Source organism: Pantherophis guttatus, chromosome 18 (genome assembly GCF_059756535.1).
Source record: "Pantherophis guttatus breed Tessera chromosome 18, ASM5975653v1, whole genome shotgun sequence".
NCBI lineage: Eukaryota > Metazoa > Chordata > Lepidosauria > Squamata > Colubridae > Pantherophis > Pantherophis guttatus.
In genome coordinates, this window is record NC_142080.1 from 14,235,909 (window position 1) to 14,259,163 (window position 23,255).

Genomic DNA, 23,255 nt, shown 5'->3' on the forward strand with positions numbered 1-23,255 from the left:
CTGCCAGAAAAAAAAAGCCCAGCATCAGACGCTTGGCCACTGGTTCAGATTTATGACCGTTGCTGTGTCCCAAAGTCAAGCGATCACAGTTTGCGACCTTCTGACAAGGAAAGTCAGTGGGGAAACCAGATTCACTTAACAACCATGTTTCTAACTTGAGAGCTGCAGTGATTCACTTAACAGATGTGACAAGAAAAGTCCTAAAATATCTTTAAAAGGTCATTCCCATATCCTCTTCCCCCTCCCTCTCCCCTCCTTCCCTCCTTCCCTCTTTCCCTCCCTTCCTTCCTTCCTTCCTTCCTTCCTTCCTTCCTTCCTTCCTTCCTTCCTTCCTTCCTTCTTTCCTCAACTACTGTTTCTAACTCAACAACTGCAGTGGTTCACTTAACAACCATGGCAAGAAAGTTCGTAAAATGGGGGGAAATCCACTTAACAACTGTCTTGCTTCAGAACAGCAATGTTGGGCTCACTTGTGTCGTAAGTCGAGGACCGCCCATATATTCCTCTGGGTTGGTATCTCCCTGTGAAGGAGCCAGGGTTGCCAACTGATCTGATGGCAGGAAGCTTACGTTGCTCCTGGGCCTTTGCTGCTTCTTCTCTGCAGCAATGAAAGCCTTCCGAAGCACGGAAACCCTGGTCCACTCCCGAAGTTTGCTTTCCAAGGAAGCCCAGGCAGGTAAAACGTTGGCCGTTCCCCTGCCACATCTGCTGAGGAGTTGGCAAGCCACACCGCACCCTCCGTGGCTGAGAGTTCAGTGGGCCGTCCCTCACGGAGGGCCTCTGCGCCACCGGAAGTGCCAGGGACCCCAAAACTGGTCAAGGGGGGGGGAGGTTTCCAGGAGCAGCGTGTCTCCAAAATTAACCCAAAGGTGCTTTTCCCAGAATGACCCAGTTGGAAGTTGGAGCAGTGGGGAAATTCAAAAATTTTCCCTACCGGTTCTGTGGGCGTGGCTTGGTGGGCAGTTGACCGGGTGGGCGTGGCTTGGTGGTTATGTGACTGGGTGGGCGTGGCTGCACAACTGACTCACACGCAATGCAAAAGCTGCTTGACTTCACACAAAATGGCCCCTGCAACAAACAGGAACCTCACAGAATCACAGAGAGCTCAAAAAGAAATTATTACACTTTGCACAAAAATAACACAAAAGCTGCACAACTGACTCACACGCAATGCAAAAGCGGCTGAACTTCACACAAAATGGCCCCTGCAACAAGCAGGAACCTCATAGACAATGAAGCACAGCTGATTTCTCACAGCTGATTGGTAGTAAAAAAATGCTAAAAAAAAGTTTTTAAAAAGCCTGGTTCAGCTGATTGTCGTACTTTTTAAAGCATTTTTAAACTATCGGTTTGGGCAAAAGGTAGCAATTATTACTATCGGTTCGGGCTCACCTGCCCAAACTGGTAGCATTTCACCCCTGCCTTGGAGGCCTTCTACTCCAAACCACTTCTTTTTTTTTATTAAAAAGTTTTTTTTAATTTTACACATATTTTCCCTTCCCTCCTCCCCCCTCCTGCCCAACCCTCCCACCCCCATCCCCCCGACTTCCCAGAGCAAATACAGGCTATAGCATTTAACAAACATATAAAAAAAACATAAGCTAACTATCTATAGATTTATCTCCCTTTTACACTTTAACTCCCCTTGTTTGTATCTGAATATAACTATTTAAACCGATTATTGTTTGAAAATAATCAATCCAACTTCATTCTTGTCCGTTCCTCAATAATACGCAAGTCTTCTTTCTTCCAGCATTGCACAATCAGCACCCAATTACAATTAACCATCACATCTCCAACCCTTACATATATTAACCCATTGACAAAATATTTTAACCAATCTTAAATAAACTATATTGTAAAAACCTTATTTGTACTTTTTACCCCATAAACTCATATTAATTCTTCCTGGGAACATGCCTTACTTAATAACTTTGCATAAACTTATTCATCTTATTCTCTACAAATACACTGCTTATAATCAAATAACATCTTCACTATTTGATATCTATAAAAAATATTGTAAAAGACCTTCCCTCAACCCTTGCACCACTTATATTTTCCTTATACCCCACAGGTTTATATTTATTCTTCAACAAAACATTCTTTATAAGCTTATATAAATTTTCAGCAAAGCATTCCTTAAAATTAACTTTAGTGTTAATATACTTCAGGACAAAAGTGAAAGTTTGGTCAGTAGCCCATAACAATTCAAACGTAAGATTACTTAATATAACTTTTCAAAACAAATCATGTCCCTAAATAAAAATCTAGTCATTCATTTTCACTACTACTATCCTCCCCAGGCAAAAAGATTGTAATTTTTCCATCTCGATTTTTTCCTGACTTTTTTGCGAACCTTCTTCTTCAGTCTTATTCCTCCATCTCATCATGTGGAGAAACTGACCGGGACATGTTCAGAAAGTTCAAACAAGGTATGCCGTATATATCGGGAAATTCCAACATTCCAAAATCAAATTCTGATTATTATTTTTTTACAGAACTTGGCTGAGGAAAGACTCGTAAGATTATGCCACCATCTGCTGGAAGAATTTGGAAAGACTTGGCAGAAAGTGGAGAACGAAAAGAAAGGAAACGGAAAGTGGAGAACGAAAAGAAAGGAAACGGAAAGTGGAGAACGAAAAGAAAGGAAACGGAAAGTGGAGAACGAAAAGAAAGGAAAGCCTTGGGGTAAGGTAGTCCTTGACTTACAACAGTTCATTTAGTGACCATTCAAAGTTACAACGGCACAGAAAAAGTGACTTAGGGCTGTTTTCCACAGCATTTCCCAGGGTCACACAATCCAGATCCAGACACTAGGCCACTGATTCACATTTACGACGGTTGCAGTGTCCCAGGGTGACGTGATCCCCTTTTGCGACCGTCTGACCAGCAAAGCCAATTCACTTAACAACTTTGTTGCTGATTTAACAACTGCAGAGATTCACCTAACAATGGTGGCAAGAATGGTTCGTAAAATGGGACAAAACTCACTTAAAAATGTCTCACTTAGCAACAGAAACTTTGGGCTCAATTGTGGTCGTAAGTTGAGGACCAACCATGTTTCAACGGTCATCAGTGTGAAAAAGGGACGTAAAACACTTTCTTCAGTGCTATTGTAGCTTTGAACGGACACTAAATGACCGGTTATAAGTTGAGAACTACCTGTCCTGATATTTCTATGCCTTTTTGGTCTGCCTTTCTCCACTTTGGGGCATCTACCATAATTAGACGCTATTCTTTTCTAAAGAAAAGAAGAATTAGGGGCGACATGATAGCAGTTTCCCAGTATTTGAGGGGCTACCCCAAAGAAGAGGGGGTCCAATTATTCTCCAAAGCACCAGAAGGCAGGAGAAGAAACCACGGAAACTCATCAAGGAGAGAAGCAACCTGGAATTGAGGAGAAACTTCCTAAGAAAGAAGACAATTAACCAGTGGAACAGCCTGCCACCAGAAGTCGTGGGTGCTTTATCAGTGGAGGCTTTTAAGAGGACAAAGTTATCTTAGATTGTGTAAATTCTCCTGCTTGAGCAGGGGTTCGGTTAGAAGACCTCCAAGGTCAGGGATGAATCTCCTGGTTCGGACCAGATTGCCCGATCCGGTACCGATGGCGGCGGGTGGTTGGGAGAACCGGTAGCAAAAATCCCTGCATCCCCCCCCCCCACACACACACCATGCCCAGCTGACCCGCACGATCATCAGAGGCTTTTTTTTTTACTTTTAAAAGCATTTTTTCTACAAACTCTTCCGCCGAAAAAATGCTTCCGCCGATCCCAGCTGAGTTGCCTGATTGGCAGAGAGGCTTTTTAAAAAAAAATGCTTTAAAAGCCTCTGACAATCCCAGCTGTGTTGCCTGATCGGCAGAGGCTTTTCAAAGCATTTTTTTGCATTTGCAGAAAAAATGCTTTGAAAAGTTAAAAAAACAAAGTTGGCCATGCCCACCCAGTGACATTACCCTCCCCAAGCCACGCCCAAAGAACCGGTAGTAACAAATTTTACATTTCACCCCTGTCCAAGGTCCCTTCCAGCTCTATTCTATTCTTCTTCTTCTATTCTCAAAACAATTTCCCCTAGGAGACGCACATGAATATATGATTATTGACAATGTCTGTACTGAACAACTCCCTTAATCCATTTAAAAGTCATTAAATCGATCACGGACGCAGGATGACCTGGTTTATGACCGGTCCAACTTACAACCTATGAGGCTGGGCTCATTCAGGGCTGAAAGTTGAAAGGACCCAGGAACAGATATGAGGAGGGGACCAGTGCTCGGCCACCTTCTGGCTTAACAAACTAAGTTGAGAAACGTCGCATGCTTTCCAAAGGAGATCAGGGCCCATGGGAAGACGCCTTTGGGATCCAGAGGTTTTCCCGAAGGCTTTTATTCAATGCTCCATCTATGTGGATAATAATGAGCATCTTTTTGGAGGACATTAGATCTCCCCCCACGGAGTGTTCAGCTCTCTGCATCTGCCCTACTCTAGGCGTTCCTATTTCTGTTGGAAGACGAGCAAGAGTGGAGATGTTCCAGATATCATCGATGGTTGATGGTTGCTACCACCCTTCTCCAATAGCACCTGTGGCTCTGTGACCTTCTCGTGGAACCTTCTCCTCTCTCTGACATTAAATTGTTCTGTCTGTCTCCAGGGCCTGTTTCCACAATCTCCCTGCCAGGTCTTGTTTCTGCGACGTTCCTTCGTGGTCCTTCGCGATGTAAGAATTATCTTCACGCTTCCTCGCTTTCCCCAAAGACCAGCTGGAAGGCAGGTGCCCAGAGGGTCATGGGTTGCCCCTTCCCCACTTTGGAAGAGCTTTATAGCTCCCGCTGGCTTTAGAAAGTTCAAAGCATCCTTAAGGATCCATTTCATCCTGGGCCCCCCTCTTTTTGAACTATTACCATCTGGCAGACGGTACAGGACAATAAAAACAAGGACAAGTAGGCTGAAAAACAGCTTCTATCGCAGAGCAGTAACTATACAATTCTACGTACAGTGCAATATGAATACAATACGAGGGTTTTTTAATACAATTGCATACAATGTGAAGGAAGTGTGTTTTTGTTTTATTTTTATAGGGTTTTTAAAAAGTATAATATACAGTGAGGATGGCACTTAATTTCATTCTATGAGGTGCCATGACAATAATGGAAACTATGAAACTATGAAACTATTATTGCTTGGTCTCGGAGATCCTCCTGATGCCTTTGGAGGGGAGTTGACTACTAACAAGACCCGGCTTGATCAGATGGCCACACTGCCGAAAGATTTCTTGCATTGAGTCAGCTGCAGCCTGAGCCACTGAGGCTTCGGAATCGCCTTGCAGATCCTGGAGACCTGAAACGAATCCAGAAAACAAAGGATTTCCGGGATCAACCGTGAGAACCAGCCCTGATCAGCGACAGAGCTTCTGGAGAAAAACTCCTTGTTTCAAGCGAGGGAACTTTGAAACTCACCCAGGAAAACTTCTTTCATTTGTTTTGAAGTCATCACTTCCGGTTGCATGTATTGCGCGCAGCAGCCTGGGCACGTAAAAAGAAAACGTTGGTGGGGTTAACAGAGACGGCTAAATCGACTGATTCAGGAAAAAAACGCGCAATTCATTGGTTTCCACTTGGAAGAGTCGCTTTGGGACTTTACGGGATGGTTCCAGGGATTGGGTCTGTCTAATAATAAGAAGGACGAGGGGTAGCCGTTCTTCCTCTGTTTTTGTCTCCAGGCCTCACTGGAGGCTTTCAAGAAGAGATTAAAGAAGAGATTGGACAGCCACTGGTCTGAAATGGAATCGGGTCTCCTGCTTTAGCAGGGGGTTGGACTAGAAGACCTCTAAGGTCCCTTCCAACTCTATTACTTTATGTTCTAGGACTGTGCAAACAACCATCATCTTGGAAAAAAATCTAAGCAGCCTTGAATCCAGTTAATACTAGAATGGGAGGCCAGCTGGAAATATTTCCAGAGAAAAAGCCACGGCTGTGGGTTTGCCTATACAAGAGAGAGGGATACAGGCCAGGTAGTCCTCGACTTCTAACAGTTCATTTAGTGACCATTCAAAGTTACAATGGCACTGAAAAAAGGAACTTACGACTGCTTTTCACCCTTAGAAGCGATGCCACATCAAGATCAAAATCCGGATGCTTGGCAAACCGACTCGTATTTATGACGCTTACAGTGTCTTGGGGGTCAAAGATCACTTTTTGCGATCTTCGGCTGAGCCAAATCCGGGAGGAAGCCAGATTCACTTAACAACCATGTGGCTAACTTAACAACGGCAGCGATACCCTTAAGAAAGAGGGCAGGAACTGCCTGAGAAACTGTTGCGCGATCGTAGCCGTTCCGGAGAAGCCACACGGTATAAGAGCAGCTTCCAGTCTGATTAAGCGACATGGCTTAATTCTGCATAGATTCTTTTGGTGACAAGGCCGCCCGCCTGTCTTGGGTTTTCCTGCCCTCCTTCCAGAGTTGGCATTGGTGATTACCAATTAAGAGGGCAGCTGCCTCGCGATGGGAAGAGTTCCGGCTCCTCAGGAATCCCAGCATCTGATCCAACATCGCAGGAAGGTTTTGCTTGCATTTATTCATCTGGGGAAAACAAGGCAACAAAGAAGCCAATGAACTATAGAGCTTTTTTTTTTTTTTTTACCAAGGGGCTGCTTTCTTGGTCAAAGCCAGCTGGGTGACTTTGGGAGTTCTAGTCCCTCCTTAGTCACGATGGCCAGCTGGGTGACTTTGGTGCAGTCCCTCTCTCTCAGGGCAACCCACCTCACAGGGTTGTTGTGAAGAAAAGAAGAAGTATTAGGGATGCCCACCGTCTTGAACTATTTATAAAAATAAGAAAGGCAGGGCAAAATAAAGAAATAAACGGTTAGTATACTCTAATCTGGAAGAAAACAGGCCAGCTTGGCTCCTACTTACAACCACGTAGCAGATGTTGGAGTACATGCTATGAAGACTGGTGTACATTTCATAGTCAAACAAGTTGCTGGGAAAGCCCCCCCAGTTCATAAAGGACACGCAGGAGTCGAGGGTCTTCCTGGAGACCTGGCCGAGGGAGGAAAGAGGGAGATCCTGTCACCTAGTTGGGTCAGGAAAGGTCTTCAAGGAAACAACCAAGTTCAGGGAGCACCAAGGACCCCACAACTTCAGGATTGTCTACAATGTCTTTGCATTCTCCAGAGTGTCCACGTGGTACAACCACGTTGCTCTGAGTGAAGATGGGGGTACAGAGTGGTCTCTGTGAAGGTAGCATGATCAGAGCAGGAGCTCAGCTTAGCCAGCCCTTCAACTCACCTCTTTTGTCCGATCATTTGACAGTTGTATGAGGAGGGGAATAAGGCTGTTCAGGATGTTTTCGGCCATATTACTGTTCCGTAACTCCTTCAGTCCTTTCAGGAGCATGCCAAAAATGGTGATGGAGGTATTCCTCAGTTCGATGTCGTCCTACGAAGGAAGAGAGACAGGTTAGTCCCTCCAATAGCAGAATAGCCATGCAGAAGTTTCTTGAAGTTTGCAGGAGAACACACAAGTTCAGAGCACACCTATTCCCAGTTCAATGTCCATGGAGATGGTCAATCATCCAGGTCATGGTTGCCCCAAAGATGGGGACCCCAACTCCAGTATGCTGCCTGGAGAGTTCTGGGAGTTGAAGTCCTCACCTCTTAAAGTTGCCAAGGTTGAGAAATCCTGATCTAGACCACAGTTGTTCAACCTTAGCAGCTCCTTCTGGACTTTCTCCCATCTTTATGGGAGAAAGAGAGAGATAGAGGGAGAGGGAGAATGAAAGGGAGTGCAGGAGGGAGGGAGGGAAGGAGGGAGGAAGGAGGGAGAGAGAGAGAGAGAAAGAGAGAGAGAGAGAGAGGGAGGAAGGGAGTGAGGAGGGAGCGAAAGAGAGGGAGAGAGTGAGTGAGGGAAGAGGGGGAGAGAGGGACGGAGGGAGGGAGGGAGAGAGAGGTGGAAAACCAGTTTGTTATGATTTGGTTGACTTACATCATGAAAATGTTTCAGAAGGAGCGGAATGAGGTTGACTGCCTTCACCGCATGGGTTTTGATATCGAGGTTCCTGAGGAGGAAATGCAGGGTCCTTATAGCTTCTTTTGCCACCGTCTTCTCTTCGTGACAAGCGCAGTTTAGCACTGGCATCAAGAGGGGTTCCAAGATGTTCTTCTGGAGGAAGCAGGGAAAGAAACGAGCAATTAAACGGTCACTGGAGTTCTCTGAGTCTCACAGCGATCATGACAAATGCAAGAGAAGGCCACAGAGCATAGAAGAAGAGGGTTGAAAGGGAACTTGGAGGTCTTCCAGTCCAACCCCCTGCTCAAGCAGGAGACCCTAGACTCTGCTGGACAAATGGTTATCTAAACTCTTCTTGAAAAGCTCCAGTGATGGAGCACCCATAACTTCTGGAGGGAAGTCGTTCCAAGGATGAATTGTTCTCAGGGTCAGGAAATTTCTCCTTTGTTCCAGGTTGTTTCTCTCCTTCATTAGTTCCCATCCGCTGCTTCTCGTTCTGCTTTCAGGGGCTTTGGAGAATGGGTTGACCCCCTCTTCTTTGGGGCAGCCCTTCAAATACTGGAAGACTGCTCTCAGGTCTCCCCTGGTCCTTAACAGAATACCAGAGATGGAAGGGACCTTGGAGGTCTTCGAGTCCAACCCCTGCTCAAGCCAGAACCCCTATACCATTTCAGACAAATGTCCTCCAAGAGGATCTGGCCTCTACTTGCACCTTCAGATCTTCCAGGGTTGCAGCCATCTTTGTAGAAGAGACACCACTCTAGCTGTCCTCTTTCTGCTGGTTGCCTTCTTCTTCTCCTTCTTCTCTCCTTCCCAGCCTTGTAGACTTCCCAGAGAGCGAGGTCACACCTGCTACTACCTTGGAAGCCACTCCCTTCCTGCCCCCCATCTCTTACCTCAAACGGGTGTTGGATGAGGTTCCCCAGTCCTCTAACGCTGAAAGTCTGTATCAGCGGATATGGCTGGGTCATCCATTCCTTCAGCACCTGGAGGATGTCTTGGATGACAAAGAATTGGCAAATTTCCGGGTGAAACAGCAGCTGAAGAAGAAGAGTGGAGATATGGAGCGTTAGCCAAGCCAAGGAAGAGAACTTCCCTGAGAGCCTCGACTAAGGATGCCACTTTCAGCCATTACGGGGAGAGAAAAAGAAAATAAACACAGTCCTCGGTTAGTGACCGCTGAAAGTCACAACGGCACTGACAAAAGAGATACGTCCATTTTTCAGAATTATGACCATGGTAGCATCCTCATGGTCATGTGATCAAAATTTGGGTACTTGCCGGTCCATATTTGAGTTGAAGATGTGGCCCTTTCGTCAACTTAACTGATCCGTTATGGGTGTACATTGTTATAATTTTAAATTGTTTTAATTGGGTTGTTGATTTTAATTTATTGTGATTTGTATTGGATATTGTTTTTGTAAGCCGCCCTGAGTCCCTCGGGAGAATGGCGGCATATAAATATATATATATATGACGGTCGCAGTGTTTCGAGGTTACGTCATCCCTTTTGTGACTGTCTGATAGGTAGTGTAAATGATAGTTGCAAGAATACAAAAAATAATGCAAAAAGTAAAAGGAATTTGGGGTCACTGAGTCTTCCTCCCTCCCTCAATCTCCTTCCTTCCTTCCTTCCTTCCTCCCTCCCTCCCACAACTTCTGGAGGCAAGCCATTCCACTGATTAACAGAATACCAGGAGACCTTGGAGGTCTTCTAGCCCAACCCCCTGGTGAAGCAGGAGACCCTCTACCATGTCAGACAAATGGCTGTCTAGTTTCTTCTTCAAGACCTCCAGTGATGGAGAACCCACAACTTCTAGTTTCTAACCATAAAGTTCTGTTGAACCCTGGGCAACTTTCCTTGAGCTCCAGAAGGTTGGGGTGCATCTCAAGGTCTCCTCACCTCCGAAAAGAAAACCATCCCAATGGTTTTGTGTCTTAAATCGGGGTGGCGCACGTAGGTCTCAGCCTGTCGGAGCATGACCTTCAGCTCATGTTTCGAGTAGTTGAACAAGATCCTAAGAGAATAAATATGGAGAGGTCAGACAAGATCTGCTGTTTAGGGAGAAGAAAATCACCAAGCTAGAGAAATCATGAGCTGAATGATCGATAAATGAATTACTCAATGAATTACTCCATTTAGAGAATTTCTCACCCTCCCTCTCTCTCTCTCACCCTCCCTCTCTCTTTCTCCCTCTCCCTCTCCCCTCCCTCTCCCTCTCCCCTCCCTCTCCTCCCCTCTAATCTTTCCTCTCTCTCACTTTTGCCTTCTGTGTGTCTCTCTCCCTCTTTCTCTCCCTCTTTCTCTCCCTCTCCCCTCTCCCCTCTCCCTCTCCCCTTCCCTCTCTCTCCCCTTCCCCCTATCTCTCTGCCTCTTCTTCTTCCTCCTCTCCCTCTGCCTCCCCTCCCTCTCTCACCCACTGCCCCTCGTAGCCAAGCTCTTTTGACTTTTAATTTCTTACCGGACCAGGTGGAAAATGCCTTCAAACACACTTTCAGGACTCATCAGCATCGCCCAACATTGAACCATATCTAAGTCCTTGAACTCCTCCTGATAGCCGGTGCGCAAGATGAGGTGTTTGACGGCTTTGACTGCGTTGCTAAATGAAACAAAGGCAGAAGAGTTGGTGCCAATCATTCAGCTGATCCCACTGCACTTCCGACCGTTACAGTATCCCTATGGTCATGTGGTCAGAATTCAGACTCTCGGCAACTGACCCATATTTATGACGGTCGCAGTGTCTCAGAGTCACGCGATCCCCTTTTGGGACCTTCTGACAAGCAAAGTCAACGGGGAAGCCAGATTCACTTAACGACCATGGGACTTAACCAGTGCAATGATTCACTTAACCACTCTGGCAAGAAAGGTTGCAAAATGGGACAAAGTTCACTTAATGACTGTTTCCTGAGCTTTGCAGAAATGGAGAAAGGATCCAGATTGGGCCCAGGAGATTCCTTACCCCAGATGGTAGGTCTGTTCTGACCCGCTCTTGCCTGCTCCCAGCAGAAAATAGATGTGCGTCACGAGCGCCAGGAGCAGGCTGGAGAACTTATGCTGGACAATGGTTGCTGCCTCAGGAAGCGAGAGGAGGAAGGAGAGCGCATTGGTGGCCTAGAAACAGGAGGAGAGGAGAGTCAGCTCGGGCTCATCAGGTTACTTAGATTCATCATCATCATCTATTTCTTCTTTTAACGACCCCCTAATCCCTTGCGGGGTGGAGTCTGGGCAACTGAATGGAGCTGAGGCTTTCCTGGCTGGATGCCCTTCTTGTCGCCAATGCAGAGTTTTGTTCGGCAGATACATTCTCATTGTGCCCAGAGAAAGAAAAAAATCCTCATGTCCATGAAAGCTGAGCCAGGAAAGTCCATGTCTGAGACACGGAGCAAAAGGTTGCTAGAAGTGGGACTTCTGAAACTCCCATTCTACACCCCCTCCAGACTTTGAGAGGCCAGTGGGGTGTAGATACAGGACAAAAGGGAGACAACGAGTAGCACAAGTGAGACAGAACTGGGGACAAAGAGATTGGTAACCTCACGTTTCTCTGTTTGTCTTCATTCCTAAGTGGGCTCTTGACTCTCCACCTCTTAGGGGTCCTTGGAGGGGCCCTGGGTGCTGTCTGAGCGTGTGTTTTTTGGTTGCAGATGTTTCATGACCCAGCTAGGTAACCTCATCAGTGCTGGAAGAGTTAGGCTTAGAGGTAGGGTTAGATTGGTTGGGTCGTGAAACATCTGCAAGAAAACCACCAAGCTCAGTAAGCACCAAGGACCCCACAGTTCAAACCTGGACTACAAATCTATTGGTCTTAATTAATTAAATTTCTCCACCGGCCATCTGAGCAATCTGACACTGGGAAGTTTACAACAATGTAATAAAACAATATAACACATAATAAAAATACAGATTAAGAATATTTAAAATAAGATATGACACAAAGTACTCCGTTGGGTGTTTGCCTTTGTTGGTTCCTATCATGTATTTTCTTAAATCGAACTCTTTTTTAGTTATTTCTGTAAGAAATAACGTAAGAAATGAATAAAGGAATCAATTGAATTATGAATGATTGGATGAGTAAAGGAATGAATAAATGAAGGAATGTATGAATAAACGAATAAATCAATGAACGGATACATGAATGAATGGATTAATGAATAGATGAACCGATGGATGGATGGGTGGATAGATGATAGAGCTGGCTGGCTGGCTGGCTGGATGAATGGGTGGATGAATGGATGGATGGATGAATATCAAAGCTGTTCTGGTGAGGAAGCCCACAGATGCCTCTACTTTCAATGGGGCATTTTGGGGGGAAGGGGGGCTTACGTCAAATTTTGCTCCGATTTCAGCCCCCACCAGTTTGCCCTCTGCCTCCCTCCAGCCAGGGCGTGCCTGCTCCTGATGAGGAGACCCCCGAGGGTGACTCTTCTGCTCAGCCCCTTCCCCCTTTCCTCAGGCCTGGCCCACCTGCAGATCTCAGGAAAGGAGAGCCACCGGTTGAGGGCTTACCGCAATGGGCATGATGGATTTGCTTGTTCCCCTCCCAATAGCTTCGGTGCTGGGATCGTGGTCATCAAGCCTTTTGAGGAGGGGCTTCATGATCTTCAGGTTAGCATAGGGGTCTGCAGCCAGCGCCCTCCACAGTTCCCTGGCACTTCTGTGCAGGTGGAAAAATGGATTGGGGAAAAAAATCAGATTCTTTCCCCATTTTCAAAGAGACGGCCATTCCAGATAGATTAACCCCCCCAACGGAAGAAAGGGTTAGAGAACCGATGGCCAAATGAACTGCTTTAAGGCATGGAAAAAAATAAAGCTACAGGTAGTTCTCGACTTGCAACCGTTTGTCTAGTAGCCATTCAAAGGAGGGCCTCTGCGCCACCGGAAGTGCCAGAGAACCCAGAACTGGTCAAGGGGGGGGAGGTTTCTAGGAGCAGTGTGTCTACAGAATTAACCCAAAGGTGCTTTTCACAGAAGGACCGAGTTGGAAGGGACCTTGGAGCAGTGGTGAAATTCAAAAATGTTCCCAACCGGTTCTGTGGGCGTTGGTTGGTGGGCATGTGACCGGGTGGCCGTTTCTTGGTGGTCATATGACCAGGCGGCCGTGGCTTGGTGGTTATGTGTCCGGGTGGGCGTGGCTGCACAACTGATTCACACACAATGCAGAACCTCACTGAATCACAGAGAGCTCAAAAGCAAACGATCACACTTTACACAAAAGTAACACAAAAGCTACACAACTGACTCACATACAATGCAGAAGCAGCTGGACTTTACACAAAATGGCCCCTGCAACAAACAGGAACCTCACAGACAATCAGGCACAGCTGATTTTCTCACAGCTGACTGGTAGTAAAAAAATGCTGAAATTAGAAATTACAAAAAGGTTCCGACATTGCCCGGCACAGCTGATTGTCGTACGTTTTAAAGCGTTTTTTTTTTACTACCGGTTCGGGCAAACAGTAGCAATTATTACTATCGGTTCGGGCGAACCAGACCAAACCAGAGGATTTCACCCCTGCCTTGGAGGTCTTGTACTCCAAACCGCTTCTCAGGCAGGAAATCTTATCCCATTTCAGACAAATGGCTGTCCAATCTCTTCTTGAAAACCTCCAGTGATGGTGCACCCGCAACTTCTGGAGGCAAGTTGTTCCACTGGTTAATTGTTTGCACTGCTAGGAAAGTTCTGCACATTGTAGGTTGCTTCTCTCTTTGATTCGTCTCCACCCTTTGCTTCTTGTCCTGCCCTCAGGTGGTTTGGAAAATAGGTTGACCCCCTCCTCTTTGTGGCAGCCCCTCAGATATCAGAACACTGCTATCCTGTCCCCCCTCAATCCTTCCTTTCATCGAACTAGAGAGACCCAATTCCTGCAACTCTTCTTCATATGTTTTAGGCTCCGGTTCACTAATCATCTTCGTTGCTCTTCTCTGCACTCTTTCAGAGTCTCTGCATTGTTTCTACAGTGTGGCGACCAAGAAAGTTAAAAAACCAAGGAGGTCCAGCTGCCTTTTGGAAAAGCACCTTTGGGACAATCATGACCTGGATGGTGGAGACAACCAGCCTAGGAAGCTCTCAGAATTCAGATCGACTGCACAGCCAACCAGCGACTGCACTGGCCCTCAACCAACCCAATGCAACCTCCCCCCCAATCAGCACATGACCTGCCCACCCCAAGCTACAGATATTCACCCCTATCGCAAATGGTTGAGAATCTCTGTAGAGTACAAGAAAACAGGAGGCACATCTCCTTGAGGTTCTTCTTACCCATCGCACGCCACCGAGCACTCGAGGAGAATATCCACGACTTTGTTCACCCGTTTGGACGCCAGGTGACACACTGCCTTTAGCGTTTGTTGTTTGGTGGCAGGGTCCAAGATCTTCGGGAGACGTCGGTAGATCTCCTTGAGGATCATGGGCAGCTATGGCAAAAGAGAAATCCAAGGGATGACCAACTTTCTCAACAGCCCTAAGATTACCTGGTGGTCTCCATCCAACCCTAGCCTTCTTAAATCCAGCCGAAGTGTTGTCACCAAGTCAACAAGGTCTCACCCATTCTCATCTTTCTTTTCTACAAAATCTCCTCTATCCCTTTTGCTCCAAACCCTGCCATTTTCTTACCTCCTCCATGTCCATCCCACATTCTTCCAAGAACGAATTGAGCAGGAGTCCCGCAGTGTGTGAAATGTTTTTGTCCAGGTGTGTCAGAGCTGCCAGGGCTTTTAAGATCAGGTCGTTTATTTGAGACGGGCTCAGATGCTCGCCAAAGGCCTATCGGAAAGAAGAAAAGGAGACCATGAAGAGATGCATCAGGGTTTTGACAAGCCAGAGACTTTGACCCGTATCTGGGGACAGCACCCCATGTAGAGAGGCAGGCCGTATTCCATGACATCCACCACGTGATATTAGGATGTGGGTGAAAGAAGCCAACATGGCAGCCGAGATCGCCTGCTCCTAGACATTGTGGGGGATGGATATCCACCCTCCGGCCTTTGGAGCCTGCCGTCCCCACTGTGATATTGACTTTTTTGAGTATCTCCAGGTCAAGAGGAGGAGAAAAAGGAAGGTCAATAAGAAGCCAGGCAAAATGCTGAACGAAAACGTACCGTAGCCATTTTGGAGACGTTATTATAAAATATTGTTGGGCCCGAAAAGGAGAAGTCTTCCCTCAGCCAAGTGACGACCTTCCCCTTCTTGTTTCTAGGTTTCTCATCCATTTCTTTGGCTTTGGAGGGAGGAAAACAAGAGAAGGTCAGATTTTGGCATTCGGAACTTCTGAACATCCTTCGTCTGACGGCCGGTTTAGTCGTTCCAACAGAAGAGAAGATCTGTAGCTCAGGGCTGACCTGAGGGGTCCCTGGTGCTCTCTGGGCTCGGTGGTTTTCTCGTTACCTAGTTGGGTCATGAAACCTTCACAAGAAAACAACAAAGCTCAGAGACACCAGTCCTCCTCCTCCCCCCTCGCTCCCTCTTTCTCTGCCCCCCCCTTTCTCTTATCTCACTGATCAGGAACGAAACAGGTACAATGACCTCTTTAGTGGTCCAATTACAGGCAGTCCTCGACTTACGGCCACAATTGAGTCCTAAGCAAGACAGTTATGAAGCGAGTTTTGCCTCAGGTTGCGATTTTTTTTCTTGCCAACCTGGTTAAGTGAATTGCCGCAGCAGTTAAGTTAGCAAAACGGTTGTTAAGTGAATCCGTCTTCCCCATTGACTTTGTTTGGCAGAAGGTCACAAAAGGGATCACATGACCCTGGGACACTGCGACCGTCATAAATCGGAGTCAGTGGCCAAGTGTCCAGATTTTGATCCCGTGAGCATGGGGATGCTGCAACGGTCGTAAGTGTGAAAGACAATCACAAGTCACTTTTTTTCAGTGCCGGTTAAACTTTGAATGGTCACTAAATGAATTGTTGTAAGTCAAGGACTACCTGTAACCCCTTTTCTAGGTTAACACAATAGATGGGACTGTAAATGGAGGGGAAATATAGGGCTACATAAGAGACAAATTACATAAATGAAGGAATGAAGGAATGAACCAACAAACGAATGAACAAACGAATGAATGAATCTAACCGGATTTAACCCAGACTACCTTGGTCTGATGTGCAAATGAAGCATTAGGTTGTGAATTGATTGTGTGCTGCCTGGGGAATTCTGGGCATTGAAATCCACATGGCTTAAAGTTGCCACTGGGTTAAGCTTTTAACTAGCCAAATTTAACCGATCCTTTTCTTTAGGTAAACCATTGATATAAGTGCCTGTCTTTCAACCGATTGTGGACGGCTCCCAATTAAAAATTAGAAGACACGTAAAATGGGGTTGAAACTATAAAATTAACAAATAATGTATTGCAATTATAAACCCTCTTTAGCTCTTTCCTTAACAATGCCCACTCAACCCGTAACTTGGTTAACCCGTTTTCTGGCTCCCTGCAATACATGCAGCCATCCAATGACTAAAAGGTGGCTTTGCAAAACACGCTAAGACCCAATCCATGTGCCAAGACTCACAAGCCCAGGCTGGCTGATGGCAGATGCCTAGCCTAACTCTGTGGTCGGCAAACTGCAGCTCGCGAGCCACATGCGGCTCTTTGGCCCCTTGAGTGTGGCTCTTCCACAAAATACCACCTGCGGGCGCGCACGCACAGTGCGATTGGAACTTCGTGGCCCATGCGCAGAAGTCGGTTTTCGGCCTGGGCGAGTCTATTCTGAAGAAGTGGCATTAGAAGAAGTGGGGGTGTCTTGCGGGCGAGAGACGGGAGACGGGAGACGCGGCGCAGGTGGGCCATGGGATACGCAGCGTGGGAGAGGCGCACGCGATTCATGCACGAGTTGAGTCAGCCAGTCAGTCAGCAATCTCCTTGTGCAGTGGTTAGTGCTAGTCGCATCCGCCAATCACGCGCGGGTGACAAAAGTAACTACTCGGAGCATAAAGTTACCTGTATTTTTCCAACCAGCTGCAAATCCTACAGGTATTTTTGTCATCAATTTAAGAATTGTAATTATTTTGTGTTGGTGGCTTTATTATTATAAAATGAAACATTTTTTTAGGTGCCCTGTTTGACATGGCTACAAAGAAGAAGCAAAGAAAAACGGAAGACGAAAACCATGAATTTAAAGTTGAATGGACCGAGACTTTCGCGTTTGTTCAAAACTTAAATGGCCTTCCGACCTGTCTCATTTGTCAGGAAAAATTGGTGCATAACAAGAAATCAAATTTGGAGAGACACTTTAAAACTAAACACGTGCCATTTAGTAGTAAATATCCTGTCGGTGATGCAAGGAAGAAAGCAGTTGAGGAACTTCAGAAGAGTCAAGAAAAATCAAGTTCTGTATTTGATTACTGGATTCAATCTTCCAACAATGTTAATATTGCAAGTTTTGTGGTTAGTCAAAAGATTGCTAAGAGAGGAAAACCATATACAGACGGCGAATACATAAAAAGTTGTTTTATAAATGCATCCGAAGAGCTATTTCGGGATTTTAAGAACAAAGCCGATATTCTAAAAAAAATTAAAGAGTTACCATTGTCTGCTAAAACAGTGAAAGACAGAACAGTCAAAATGTCTTCGAATATACTGATTAAACCTCTTAATCATCACCAATTTAAAGGATTTTTAGTTGAAATGGAGAGCGAGTACGCCGATCTTCTGCTGCATAACAAGGTACGTTGGTTATCAAGAGGAAACGTTTTGAAACGTTTCGCTTCCTTATTAACAGAAATTAAAGCATTTCTCCATGAGAAGGGGATTCGCTATCCAGAACTAACGAACGATCAGTGGATCCAAAAATTTTATTTCATGGTAGATATTACGTCTCATTTGAATCAGCTTAATCGTAAACTACAGGGGAAAGGAAACACCATTTTTTCGATGTTAGAAGAAGTTATTTCATTCGAAAACCAATGATCTCTTTTTGCTCAAGATTTTGAAAGAGAAACTTCGATTCACTTTCCAAGCCTGTTGAAACATCGCTGATGCTGATCAAAAGTATGGTAATGCAGAAAATCTGCAACAGAAGATTGAAAAAGAGATTTTAATGGTACAATATAATTTCACAGAATATGCGATAAGATTAAGAGGTTTGCAGGAAAATAATAGAGAGGATTTAAGGAAAATATCTTCTGAATTTCTAGCTGGGATTCTAAAGGTTCAACCTGACGAAGTGTTTTGTAGGATTGACAGAGTTTATCGAATTAACTCCTGGATTGCCAAGCAAAGGCAATTGCCTAGAGATGTGGTGATTTATTTTACAGACAAAGAAATTAGGAATAATATCGTGCAAAATTCCTTCAATTCTAATTTGCAATTGTATGGAAGAAAGATTTGGATTTACAAGGAACTCCCACCTAAGATATTGATGGAAAGGAAGAAATTTGGTTTTCTGGTGAATGAGTTAAAAAAGAGAAATATCTCATTCAGGTGGGATGCCCCAGTTGGTATTATATTTAGATACCAAGGAGAAAGATATCAGCTAAATACTGTTGAAAGAGCGGAAGAATTTTATCAAAATAGGTTGAAAATGAACTTAATATCTTCAGGTATAATACAGGATAAGCAGAAGGAGCCGGAAATAAAGGTAAAATATCGAATTACAGAGACTGTACTAGATGAATTGCCTTTGGATTTATTGGATACCCCAGCTGGACTATCTACAAATTTGAGAGAAGTGGCATCTAACATTAATGTGATGACTTATCAAGGCAAGGATAAGTATGGAAACCAATTAGGGGATGTACAAGGGATAAAAAAGAAACATGAGATACAAAAACAAAACCAACAAGACCAATCTACAAAGCAGAATAAAAACCGACCAGATGATACACAATTTGTAGAAAGGAAACCAGGATGGAAACCAAACCCACAAAAAGAAAAGAAAAAAAGAAATAGGTGGCATAAAAATAGAAATTTCTAAATTAGGCAACAGTGAAGCCAGTGACTTTAAAATATGAATGATTATGTCTAAACACAGAAGAGGCGATGTATTGGTTAATATCATCCTGAGGATTGTGGCAGATCTCTGCATGGCCGTAATTTGGGGACGTGAAACGAGCCTTAAACTGATGGATTTGAATTATCCATTTTGGAATTTCTTTTTGTGTTGATAAACATATTATATTATCTTGAATTACAAGGCAAGAGAATTATGCTGGGGCATGCAGAAGATCGGGTTGTTACCCACTACGATGATGGGAATTAATAATCCTGATGAAACCCACAATTATTACTATATGGAATATAATTATAATGTCACTCGGGTGGTTGTTTTTACTTTTATACATATAAGAAGATATTTACTACTGACGGGGGCAGATATGATTGAAGATCCTGAATAAACTGTTGCACCAGTAAGCTATGTTACCCGATTATGGATGTTGGTTCTACCAATCCAGTGGAAAGACCTCAAAGAAGATACTACATGGATTATAAATTTAAAGTCATTGTCTTTTCTTTTTTTTTATTTAGATATAATGGAAAATATAGACATATATTTTTAAGTAGTGTGGGCAGTGATTCAAAGATATTAAGAAATGTTGTGTATGGTAATTTTGCATGATAGTGGGTGAATAAGCTAGTTAGTAGATTGATTAGTCTAAGAAAAGGGATTTTTAAGTGATATATTTAGGGGAGTGGAGGAAATGGATAGAGTGGAATAAATGTTAAACTAGATTTTATGGGGAAGGCCACTTTGAAATGTTATACTAATATATATAGAAGATTAAATGTTAAAGTAGGACTTATTGTATAGTTTTAAAGTGGAGAAGTTATTCTATAATGTCATAGTATAATGTCTTTTTTTTTTCCCTTTCTTTTCTCTTTTCTGAAATGTATGGATAAAGGGGGATGTTATAATATTAATAATATTTTTAGTAAGTAAAGGTCAATATCTAGAGGAGGGAGTAAGTAATCTGTTATGAATTAGGTTTTTTTTTTTTGTTATGAAGAAGTCACAGGGGGGGATGGGTGGGGAGGGGGGGTTAGGGAGGAGGAGGGAGAGGGGAAAAAAAAGGGGGGGAAATTTGTATTTGAAAACTTTTTCAATAAAAAAAAAAGAGTAAATTGAGAAGTTGTCTTATTGATGAGAACCTGGAATCGTGCCTAAAATTAAAAACAACATACAAACCTGACTTACTCAAACTTTCCAAGGAGATGCAAGGCCATTGTTCACATTAGTGTTTGTCAGTCATTGTCATGATTTAATTTTATGGATATTGTAAGGTCAATTGTAAGGAATTTAATTTTATCAATAAATAATATCGTTGTTAAGTATGAGATCAAGTTTTATTCAACGTACCTATAGTTTAACTAAGACTTAAAACTTTAAGTAAAGTTTATTAAGTTAATTTTAGGGAATGTTGTGGAGTGAAAGAAGATGTAGTGTCGAGGAGATGGTTTGGACATATAAAGAGGATGAACGAAAGGAGATAGACGAAAGAAGTATACAGGACGAGTGTGGATGGGAGAGATGGAAGGGGTCGACCTCAGCGAACGTACCTCCATCAGATTGAGGACGTTCTTAGCAAAGGCCAGTTTAGGAGTACCCTAATTAAGTTAATAACAATGTACCTACCTATCTAGTTTAAGTTTAACCAATTTGGCTCTCCAAAGAAATTTCAATCGTTGTACTGTTGATATTTGGCTCTGTTGACTAATGAGTTTGCCGACCACTGGCCTAACGGATCCACTTAACGTGAGAAACTCAGTCTTCAAATGACCCCTGGCCCTGAGAGGTGCCAATACCAACGGCCAATTCCAGGCATCTCTGCCCAGGCAAACGACCGGGGTCTTGGTCACGCCACAAGCTGTGCCACCCAGTGCTCTCCTGGGCAGTGCGCATCCCTGGGCTCCTGGCAGCCCTTGGAGTCCAACTTTCTCACCCATTTTGCTCATGATGAGGTGGTGGAGGTGGTAGGCGGCCTCTGCGGACGTCTGGCCAACTTCTTTGCTGGTGTCGCCAACGTGCAGGCCCAGCAAAGCCACCAGCTGTCCCAGCAAAGAAAAGTCACCTGTGGGCTAATGAAAGGAAGCAAAAAGGAGGGGAAAGATGAGAAGGGGGGCTCATGAAGGTTTCAGCCAACTGAAATCAGAGCATAGGAACCATAGCACCACAGAATCCTAGAATCCTACCTTTTAGAATTCTAGAATCACAGAATCTTAGAAACATAAAATCTTAGAATTTTAGAATTATCCAATATTTGAATCTTAGAAGACTAGAATCATAGTCATAGATTCATAAAATCAGTGAATCCTAGAATCTTTGAATAATAGAATCTTAGAATCCAAGAATCTTTGAATTTCTAAATCATACAATCTTTGAATCTCTGAATCTCTGAATCTTAGAATCTGTGAATCCCAGAATCATAGAACCTTAGAATCCCAGAACCTCAATTGCTGGAAGGGACTGTGGAGGTTTTCTCCTCCAACCCCTTCATCAAGCGGGACTCCTTATATCCTCCTGGTCACATCCCAAAGATGCTTTTTCCAAAAGGCAGCAGGACTTGCTTCTTTTTCTTCCTTTCTTTGAAAACATCTCACTGCGCATCCCAAACGGTGACTTACGTCGAAATTGACGTTTTCAGAAACGAACTTCAGGAGGTGTCTGATGCTCTTGATGGCCCTCTCTCTCTCGTGTCTCTTGGGAGATTCAATCCAGGGATTAATGTGCTGCCAGGAAAAACAAAGGAGGAGGAGGAAAGGAAGAATTTGTGATTCACAGTTGGAAGAGCCACAGAAGTTGCCAGGACTGGGGAGAAAATCTAAGGAGCTCAACAAATTTGAGACATTGGTCAATTGAGGTCTATTTTAGACTGAAAACTAGAGTAGCAATTGAAGATTTCTGGAATACAACTAGTCTTACAACAGTTCATTTAGAGCCGTGGTGGCACAGTGGTTAGAACGCAGTATTGCAGGCTAATTCTGCCAACTGCCAGAAGTTCAGCAGTTCCATCCTGATCGGCTCCAGGTTGACTCAGCTTTCCGTCCTTACCAGGTCGGTCAAATGAGGACCCAGATAGGAGAAGAACCTGGGTCCTCATTTAGAGAGGGCTGTAAACCACGGTGAAGCGGTATGTAAGTCTAAGTGCTATTAGTATTTAGTCACTGTTCAAAGTTACAATGGCACTGAAAAAGGGACTTACGACCATTCTTCACACTTATGACCATTGCAGCATCCCTATGGTCACATGATCAAAATTTGAACACTTGGCCAATGACTCATCTTTATGACGGCTGCAGCATCCCAGCTCGGTCCCTAAATGAATGGCTGTATGTCGAGGACTTCCTGTATAAGTAGTCCTTGACTTACGACCAGAATTTGGGGTGCTTACCAAGGTGGATGTTAGGCGACTTGTGACTGGCTTTATGACCTTTTTTTGCCAGGGTTGAACGAATCCCTGTGGTCCTTAAGTGAATAATGCAGTCATTAGCCGAATCTCGCTTTCCCCGTAGACTTTGGCTTGTCGGAAGCCAGTTGGGCAGTTCGCCAATGGTGGTCAGGTGACACCCCCCCCCCAGGATGCTGCAACCATCACAAATACAGGTAGTCCTCGACTTATGACCACAATGAGTCCAAAATTTCTGTTGCTAAAATGAATCCCATCGGCATCGACATAATCTGCATCGGTCAATTGCAGAAGGCAGCTTTACTCGGAACAGCTGCGAGGCTCTATGACAGGGGTGTCAAACTCGATTTCATGGAGGGCCGAATCAAGGTTGTGTTTGACCTCGAGGGGGGCGTGGCCGAGGTGGGAGTGGCCAGCTCAACGTCTCTCGTGTCAGGGGCACCTGTGGACTTCCCTGAGACCCTCCCTCACTCTTATTATCATCTCCTCCCTCCCTCCCTCCCTTCCTCCTTGCCGTGGGACAAGAGAGACACGAATATCAGAGAAATAGTGGAATAGAATCATTAGTGAAAAGATGCCAGAGGAGGGACAAAACAAATGTAAATGACAAAAATGAACATCATTTTTTAACTATTGAAATGAGTTCAATTGAATGGTTGAATTGTCCCATGGGACGAGTTGTCCACCCAACAGCCACATTTGCCTATCCCGGGTCCTTGGGAGGGGCTCGACAGCTGGACAGAATCGCCAAATCCAGCCTAAACATCTGGCTGACCAACCCCGAGAAAGAATCACTCTTTACCGTCAAGACATCCTGCAGGGAATCCAAATTGGGAGCCTCGGACAGCAAGGCGGTGAGCATGGTGTTGCAGGTGGTCACCATCTGGTCATAAAAATCCTAGAAGGAGAAAAAGAA

General features: G+C 44.6%; 1 protein-coding gene across 6 annotated transcripts in view; it reads right to left on the reverse strand.

The window, feature by feature from the left end:
* Positions 1 to 5,044: 5,044 nt before the first annotated feature.
* Positions 5,045 to 23,255, reverse strand: part of LOC148111630 (maestro heat-like repeat family member 5) — a 39,313-nt gene continuing 21,102 nt past the window's right edge. For all 6 annotated transcript variants that reach the window (XM_087881294.1, XM_087881297.1, XM_087881293.1 and 3 more), the window contains 17 exons: positions 23,142 to 23,237; positions 21,558 to 21,662; positions 20,876 to 21,011; positions 15,103 to 15,221; positions 14,618 to 14,767; positions 14,264 to 14,418; positions 12,511 to 12,658; positions 10,967 to 11,118; positions 10,469 to 10,606; positions 9,910 to 10,024; positions 8,903 to 9,046; positions 7,983 to 8,159; positions 7,287 to 7,436; positions 6,912 to 7,037; positions 6,476 to 6,578; positions 5,456 to 5,521; positions 5,045 to 5,336 (listed from right to left, as the gene is read on the reverse strand). In XM_087881294.1, coding sequence (XP_087737420.1) covers positions 5,173 to 5,336; positions 5,456 to 5,521; positions 6,476 to 6,578; positions 6,912 to 7,037; positions 7,287 to 7,436; positions 7,983 to 8,159; positions 8,903 to 9,046; positions 9,910 to 10,024; positions 10,469 to 10,606; positions 10,967 to 11,118; positions 12,511 to 12,658; positions 14,264 to 14,418; positions 14,618 to 14,767; positions 15,103 to 15,221; positions 20,876 to 21,011; positions 21,558 to 21,662; positions 23,142 to 23,237 — 2,244 coding nt within the window. In that variant the 3' untranslated portion in view covers positions 5,045 to 5,172. The remainder of the gene's footprint in view (positions 5,337 to 5,455; positions 5,522 to 6,475; positions 6,579 to 6,911; positions 7,038 to 7,286; positions 7,437 to 7,982; positions 8,160 to 8,902; positions 9,047 to 9,909; positions 10,025 to 10,468; positions 10,607 to 10,966; positions 11,119 to 12,510; positions 12,659 to 14,263; positions 14,419 to 14,617; positions 14,768 to 15,102; positions 15,222 to 20,875; positions 21,012 to 21,557; positions 21,663 to 23,141; positions 23,238 to 23,255) is intronic.